Raw genomic sequence first — 8,902 nt, 5'->3', positions numbered from 1 at the left:
CATATTCGCTAACTTGAAATGTGTCAAAATGTCAGCACTGCCCATATTTAATTGCTCAAAATGTCATTATGTATTAATAAAAAAATTCAATGTTTAATGATAAAATAAATCAATTAAACATTTTTTTAGCTATTTTGATGTAATTCGTGAGTGGAGTCAGATTCTGATTCATTGCTTTAATTCCTCAAATAGTATGATTCACTGTAAAACCCAACAGTCAACTTTATCAAATTAAATGTGTGTGGTTAACTCAAAATTGACTGAAAGTTAATTCTACTCATTTGAAAAGAGTTTTGAACTCCATGTTGAAGGTAATGAGTTAATTAGATACCTCATTGCTTTAACTTAAATTAAGTAAGTTCACTGTACTCATATAAATAAGTTCTTTAACTCAAATGGTTTGTTACCATCGGTTTCCTCAAATGGTTCATGTAGCCTTAACTTATTGGGTTTTACAGTACTCATTTGTTTTTAGTTACTTTTATTTATCATGTTTTACTGTGCTCAAATTGCTTCATTTACTCAAATGGATTAAGTTCACAGTACTCATTAGGATTAGTTTTTGATCTTAAATGGTTTGTTGCAATCAGTTTCCTCAAACGGTAATAGTTACCTTAACTTTTAGGGTTTTACAGAGTATAGAAAGTTAGATAGATCACAAAAATGAATAACTCGCCATGCACTTGAAAAAAGAGAAACTTTTATAAAAGCAAAATTGCATGTTTTGATAATTTGTTTCCAGGCATTAGCCTATATGGACTTTGGATATGATGTTTTTTACTGTGGATATATGGGTGCTTGCTTTGGTCAGATGTATTGCTGCATGTTTATGCTCTGTAAAGCTCCATGTCACCTTTGTGAGAATACTATTTAAAATATTCATAGAAATGGATTAACACTGATGTTTTTTTACTGAGATCTTTATTGACCTACTGTTGCAGTCTTGAGCAGCTCTGCTGAGAGGCGCTGTTGGGCAGCAGAAGCGCGTGTGGAAGGAGCGGCCCGTCATCACCATCATCATCATCCTTCCCTTCCTCACCGCAGGTCCTCAGTCAGGGGAGAGCGCGTGGAGCCGCAGGAGGAGGAACTGACCGGTGCTGATGCTCTTCGGAAGATCAATGTGCGCTTGGCTAAAGCTCCTAAGTCAACGACACAAATGTTACACGCATTTACAAGCCATTGTCTAGGTTTCGTGCTATTTGAAACAGTGTCCGGGAGTTGTATTTTTAATTTTGATTTCAGTTTCATACCTTTATTCGCCCAGCCAATGGGAATGGAGCGCACGGGCTGAACGGCTGGCAGCATCCAGACATTTTGATTGTTTGATTGATGCATTCCTCTGCAGACCACGTCTGCTGACCTGAGAAGAACTTTATTCGGATCAAACCAGGATCATACACGATGGTGGACGCGGCTGAATGTTGTGTTAAGGTGATGTGCCGATTCAGGCCACTTAACGAGTCGGAAATCAACAGAGGTGACAAATACATACCGAAATTCAAAGGAGAAGACACCGTAGTCATAGCGGTAAGCTGTCTTTACAGTCTAGAGATGTTGCTGTCACTAAAGCTTTTCCTCAAGGTTTTCTTTTCTTAACTTGTGCTGTGCTGGAGTTATCTAACGGCCAGACAAGCCTATTACTAAAACAAAATTATAATGTGTCAAAGCACAAGCATAGCAAGTAGGCTAATAGATAGGCAAAATAAATTAGATATTAATCAACATCATATAAAACAGTCTTCCAAAAACCTGACTTTAAAGGGAAAAGGGACAATTCTATTTTTTTTTTTTTTGACATGGTAGCTCTTTACCTTTACCTTTACTTTAATACTTTACCAAACATTAACTATCAACAAGCAATATATTTGTTACAGTATTTATTGATTTTTGTCATTATTAATTTTTATTAATCATGTCATGGTATTCATGATATTCAGATTGATTTTTTCATGTTGACTCAATTTGATTACATTACATTGACTAATTGTTGATATCATTTACATTTGTTGGAATTTTTTAATTTAATTGCATTTCTCATTTTGATTATTTTAATTTAGTTAATAATAACAACACAAGGCACTTTATTTTAAAGTGTTAACAAAATATTTTATCAGTTAAGTGAATTTGTATGAATAAACTTAATTTGAGTTTAGAGGACATCAATCACTAAAAATATTCCTTTGTGAAATTTAGTGTTGTCAGGATCTTCAAATTATCTTCCAAATTGCTCCTGGCTGCCAGTTTTCCCAATAGTAAATTAAAATGGCATCCGTTTTAAAAATAAACATTCTTTAATGGCATTGATGGTTTCATCAAGAGCTTTCATCCATGGTACAGTTCCAACACCACAAAAGCTGGAAAGGATTCCTTAATTATTCAAATCTTCATTACTTCAAGTAATAATTTATTCTGTTAAGAACTGCATCATGCTTTGGGCAAAAAAATAACAATTCTATGGCATTACTAAACCCCCTTTTTCTGTAACCTTTATTTTTAAACAATAAGGTATTTTGTCACTTGTTCATATAACGTTGTTTAATTCTGGAACAATTATTACCCTGGAAGGAAATCCTGCTGTATAATCAATTATCACCTTCTGCTTTGTTTTGAACCATGGTGCATGCATGACATTGTGTGCTTGTCATCCAAGCATAAGGCTCTAATTTTATTAGATTTATTGTGGCTATTCTGGAACATACAAGCTGATTATAGGTCATAGCCTTCATTTATCATTTAATTTGGTTTATATTTTATTAGTGGGATCAAATTTAAAAGCATTTGATATCTGGAATGTGAGTCTCTGTGTGTATGTGGGTGTGTGTGACTTGCTATAAGTAAGCCGAAGTGTCTACACAGTAAGATACTGATGGTTTTTATGTTTTACAGTAAACCTCCAGAAATCCCTTGTGTAAACACAATAGCCCGTGTCATCCCATCCATTGAAATGCTAATCGACATTACCATGTCTAATCTGCTCATAAAATGAAGCGTAGCAGGTATTAGACTTGTTTCTAATGTCAGTTGTGTGTAATGGTGCCCTGCAGTCTCCGCTCAGCCTGATGATCCGAATGCCAGACGTTTGGCTTTAGGATACAAGTGGGATTGTAAATGATCTGGGTAATATATGTGCATTTATTAACTATCAGTATTTAAATGCCTGCATCTCATTAGCATCCGCTGTTTAATATTTTGTGTTTTGTGTGTGGTGTCACAAAAAGTCTAATCTTATACTTTTAACTCAACAGATTGTAAACGGTGTATAAAATCATTCTGTTGCGGGGGAAGGGAGACTTCACACCTCATCCCCCTATAGCTACTCCAAATCTATCTATCTGTCTATCTCTCTATTTGTCCATCTATCTATCTGTCTGTCTGTCTGTCTGCCTGCCTGTCTATCTATCTATCTATCTATCTATCTATCTATCTATCTATCTATCTATCTATCTATCTGTCTGTCTGTCTGTCTGTCTGTCTGTCTGTCTGTCTGTCTGTCTGTCTGTCTGTCTGTCTGTCTGTCTGTCTGTCTGTCTGTCTGTCTGTCTGTCTGTCTGTCTGTCTGTCTATCTATCTATCTATCTATCTATCTATCTATCTATAGCTTCAGAATTATTGATGAAAATGTAAATGTGCTGGAAATGGAATGTAAGATACGAAGAATGATTTAAAGTATTAAATGTTATTACTTAATTTCAAGTATTTATTATTACATATTTTTGTTGTTACAAAATAATGCTAGCGTTACTTATAATATTTCAAAGATAAGTACAAATAATTTTTGCACACTAATTTAGTAAAATAATTCAGAGTTAGTCAATCAATTTGTAGAACAATTTGTGAAAAAATGTATATGAAAAAAGCATCCATTTTAAAGCTATTATTATATTTACATGGTATTTTTTTGTTATTTACAGTTTTTCTCAGTGGCTTTGGTGCATTTCTCACAACACTACATTTGCACAACAGTTAATGCATTTCTCAAAACAATTATTACAAACTGCAAAACCTAGTTGATAACCTGCAAAAGCGTGTCACTTGCTCAAAATGGAACGCTCATTCCTCAAAAGCAAGTATTCGTGTCAATGAAAGTGTCAGTGTCATCTACAGTTGAAGTCAGAATTATTAGCCCCCTGAATTATTAGCGCCCCTGTTTATTTTTTCCCCAATTTCTGTTTAACGGAGGGAAGATTGTTTCAGCACATTTCTAAGCATAATAGTTTTAATTACTCATTTCAAATAACTGATTCATTTTCTCTTTGTCATGATGACAGTAAATAATATTTTACTTGATATTTTTCAGGACACTTCTATACAGCTTAAAGTGAAATTTAAAAGCTTAACTAGGTTAAAAAGGTGAACTAGGCAGGTTAGGGTAATTAGGCAAATTATTGTATAACGATGGTTTGTTCTGAAGATTATTGGGGAAAAAATTTGCTTAAAGGGGCTAATAATTTTGTCCCAAAAATGGGATTTAAAAAATTTAAAACTGCTTTTATTCTAGCCGAAATAAAACAAAGGAGACTTCTATTTCAGAAAAAAAATATTATCATCAGACATACTATGAAAACTTCCTTGCTCTGTTAAAAATCATTTGGGAAATATTTTGAAGAGAAAAAAAAAATCAAAAGGGGGCTAATAATTCTGACTTCAACTGTAGATGAAAAGTCAAGATATCATTGTTTATAAAAAAGATAGTCAAATGGCTTTGTCATGTTTTCATTATGACACTTTACATTTTTTCAATGCAAAAAAGTCTGACTTTGGTGACACTTCCTTAAAAATGCTCAAGACAGCACTATTTGCACAGCCATTTGAAAACCAAAGTAAAGTTAGACATCACTGCCTTTAGTGAGTTATCTGAGTACAAGAAACTGAATATGTATGTTTCACGTTTTTACTGCATTTGCTCTTTGCAATTCTAATTTATTCACAGCATTGTACAAAAGAATAAAAACACCCTTGTTTACAACAAACATAAACTGCACAGAGCTGTGCACAACTGTAAACAATATTGCAGTACATATTGAAACTGAACCTACAACATACACAGGTCTGTAAATCATTCATGAAATTGTTCAATTTAGAAGACATTTTCAGGAAATAAAAGATTAAAAAATTTGTATAAAATTAGCTTGACAGGTTTTAACAACTAGTTCACCGTTTTTGTATGTAATGACTTAAGTAATGAAATGAGGACAAAAGATAATGTTATAAAACAGCAAAGAGTTGTATGAGAGCAATAGACAAATTACCATGTTAGTAAACATTCAGGATGCGTGCGCAGGGAGGTGTCAGAAAAAAAAACGGGAGCGCTAGCATTTACAGTGAGGGAATGAAATCCGATGCGGTACAGAGTTTGTTGTTGTCTTAGAAATAAGTTATATTGATTACATATTTACATAATGTAATAAAGATCAACTTTAAAGTATTAATGTGTTTAATACTTGATTTCAATTATTTATTATTACATATTTTTGTTTTTAAAAATAATAGTAACATTCCTATTATCATTATTATTATTATTATTATTTTAAAGTTAAAAGTAAGCTATTTTTACACAATAATCTAGTAAAAGAATTCAGATTTAGTCAATTAATTTTGTGGAATAATTTGGGGAAACTTTTTGTGAAAAAAACATCAACAATTTTAAAGTAAGAGTAAATATATTTACATGGTTATTTGATAATTATTTAAATAGACTTTTGCATGTAACATCCTTTTTAATGTGAAGTGAGTAATAATTCCTAAAATGAAACTGTTCTAAGTTACGTATGTAATCATTTAGTGACTCATATGGGCAGCATATTCTGCAGCATAAATTATATATTTGCAAATGACTGTTTATTTATTATTAAAAACAGGCAGCAGGGGTGAAGATGGGTGACGCAGTGGCGCAGTAGGTAGTGCTGTTGCCTCACGGCAAGAAGGTCTCTGGTTTGAGCCTCGGCTGGGTCAGTTGGCGTTTCTGTGTGGAGTTTGCATGTTCTCCCTGTGTTCGCATAGGTTTCCTCCGGGTGCTCCGGTTTACCCCACAGTCCAGAGACATGCGGTACAGGTGAATTAGGTAGGCTAAATTGTCCGTAGTGTATGAGTGTGAATGAGTGTGTATGGATGTTTCCCAGAGATGGGTTGCAGCTGGAAGGGCATCTGCTGCATAAAACATGTGCTGGATTAGTTTGCGGTTCATTCCGCTGTAGCGACCAGGGATTAATAAAGGAAATAAGCCGAAAAGAAAATGAATGAATGATTGAATGGGTGAAGGTATTACACAGTTTGTCCATTCATATAACCTTGAATAAATTGTGAATGCGAAATGAATAAAAAGGTGTAGAATATAGCATTTAATTCTAACATGTAAATGAATGTTATAGTTTATTAGATGATGATATTATATTATTAATGGTAGTAGTAGTAATTTTTAGATATATTTACGTATAATTACCATCAATTTATCTAATTATTTAGCAACTTAGCAAAAATTCGGATGGGAAAATTAATTAACTAAAAAGTAGTGAAGAGATTAAACGGTTTGTGTTTGTAAAACCCCACAAAAAAGCATTTGAGACTGTGGGAAATCACTAGTCATTTGCAGCCTGTCAATATGTGTCAGGATCTGGGGTTTTATTAGCGTTGGTCTGGTCAGCAGTGTTTAATATGGATGCTAAAGTCTTATTATCTGTGCAAGGCCACAAAGAGGCCCGGGGCTCCTGCCTGTAATTTATGTTGCCGTAGTGACAGAGGTGCCATTGGAGAGGCCATGACTGGCAGTGAACGGTTTGGCTGATTTACTGGAATATTTAAGCACGTCCACAGAGGATTGGGACAATTGTTGTGGGACACGCACATGCTTGCTGCCTGTGTAAACCCCCTTCTAGCTGCCTTAATTTATTTTTTCTTGTTTATTTTGACATCGCCTAACACACACACCACCTGGAACCTTTATATTTAGTGCATTATTTGATCTATCTGTAAAGTGCCAGTAGAAAAGTTGTGGTTGCATTGCTTGTTCTTAATGAAAAGTTTGTATTTTTTTAGTTTGTATTTATTAAAAAAAAATTTTCTCAAGGAAGCCAATAATTATAGATGACACTTTTTTTAAAATTATTTCTATTAACTAGAAGTCTGCTATTTTTGCTCTGCAAACCATGTGAGATAAAAAGGAAAAAATCCATTATTCATTGCAGTATTTGTTGAGTAAGTAGGCGCTATAGATTTTTGATTGAAGGTGGAAAATTACTGAGCACTTGGAAAAGCCTTGCTGGTCCCCAGATAATAGCATAAATTATTGACTTAAAGAAATGTGTACTGCTTTTATATTCAGCTTTTGTTTGTCTTTACAATAGAAAGTAATCAGAATGCAAAACATGGATAAAAGTCTATAAATGTACAGTACACCTAAAAAGTCTATGCAAGATTGGAAATGTCTGTCTATTAATATATACAGTTGAAGTCAGATTTATTAACCCCTCAGAGTTATTTATTTAGTCAATGTTCATTGTTATATATTACATCATTTAATCTAATCTGCAGAATTGATTTCATTTATCGCACAAAAGATGTGCTGAAAGAAAATGAGCGGTGAATTGTCATCAGTTCTTCCTAGCAAACACGTTGTTCTACTCCCCCATTGGCCAGTAGACAGGTGCTGACTATCAGCCAATCGGTGCATGTCTTTCGAGCTGAGATGTAGTTTCCGTGGTGATGGTCTGGGTTTGAGCAACAGCCTTCATTTGTGTCTCAGCGGGGACACTTGACCCCTACCTGCCAAATCAAGCACACACACAGAGGAATCATGTGTCTGAGTGAACACTGTCAGCCCTCATACACGGATAATCAACAGGGCAGATGCATATACGGGATCGTTTCATCTCTTAGTTACGCTAACAGATGTAAAATAAGGTTTAGGATAGAGCTGGATCTGTGATGATCTCTCCATATGGGAGAGCATGTTTGTGTGCATATGGAGGATGAAGAAAAACTGCTGACAAAACTACATGTGCTCCCCTTGATCTCGGTCTGCAATTGTAAACAGAGCATTGATCATCTTGTACTTTGGTTAGCTGATTTTGCAGTGTAAAAGAACAAACAAACTTGCCTTTTTATTCATTTGTTTATTTTTTTTATTCATTACGCATATGTATTTAGGTAACATTGTAGATTGTATTAAAAAACTCTTTGGTAATAATTCTTTTGAATTTCTTTATATATTAATCAGACATATCTCAAAATACAGTTGAAGTCAGAATTATTAGCCCCCCTGCTTATTTTTTCCCCTTAATTTCTCTTTAACAAAGAGAAGATATTTTTTTCAACACATTTCTAATCATAATAGTTTTTATAACTGATTTCTAATTACTGATTTATTTTATCTTTGCCATGATGACAGTAAATAATATTTGACTAGATATTTTTCAGGACACTTCCATATAGCTTAAAGTGAAATTTAAAAGCTTAACTAGGTTAATTAGGTTAACTAGGCAGGTCAGGGTAATTAGACAAGTTATTGTATAACTATGGATTGTTCTGTAGAAAATCAAAAAAATAAATAGCTTAAAGGGACTAATAATATTGATCTTAAAATGGTGTTTAAAAATAAAAACTGCTTTTATTTTAGCCGTAATAAAACAAATAAGACTTTCTCCAGATGAAAATATACTCAGACATACTGTGAAAATTTCCTTGCTCTGTTAACAAATTTTGGGAAATCCAAAGGGGGCTAATAATTCTGATTCAACTGTATCTGAAAAGATTTCAGCATCATATTTTCACCAATAATAATTATAGTTATATTTTTATACTTTTCACGATCAAATTCAAATATAGTTTTGATAAATTTCCTTATAGTTTACACTACCGACATTAAACTGCAACCTTTACAAACACTGAATGACGATTGCAGTTACAG

The 8,902-nt window shown here is 33.6% G+C and overlaps 1 protein-coding gene across 2 annotated transcripts in view; it reads left to right on the top strand.

The window, feature by feature from the left end:
- Positions 1-1,050: 1,050 nt before the first annotated feature.
- Positions 1,051-8,902, top strand: part of kif5c (kinesin family member 5C) — a 35,881-nt gene continuing 28,029 nt past the window's right edge. The window contains exon 1 of one of the 2 annotated variants that reach the window (XM_005167574.5): positions 1,051-1,527. In XM_005167574.5, the coding sequence (XP_005167631.1) occupies positions 1,402-1,527 (126 nt within the window). In that variant the 5' untranslated portion in view covers positions 1,051-1,401. The remainder of the gene's footprint in view (positions 1,528-8,902) is intronic. The other variant, NM_001123275.1, reaches the window with a different exon arrangement.

Source organism: Danio rerio, chromosome 9 (assembly GCF_049306965.1).
Source record: "Danio rerio strain Tuebingen ecotype United States chromosome 9, GRCz12tu, whole genome shotgun sequence".
Lineage (NCBI taxonomy): Eukaryota > Metazoa > Chordata > Actinopteri > Cypriniformes > Danionidae > Danio > Danio rerio.
Note: the sequence above shows the minus strand (reverse complement) of the source record. Positions and strands in the feature narration are given on the sequence as shown.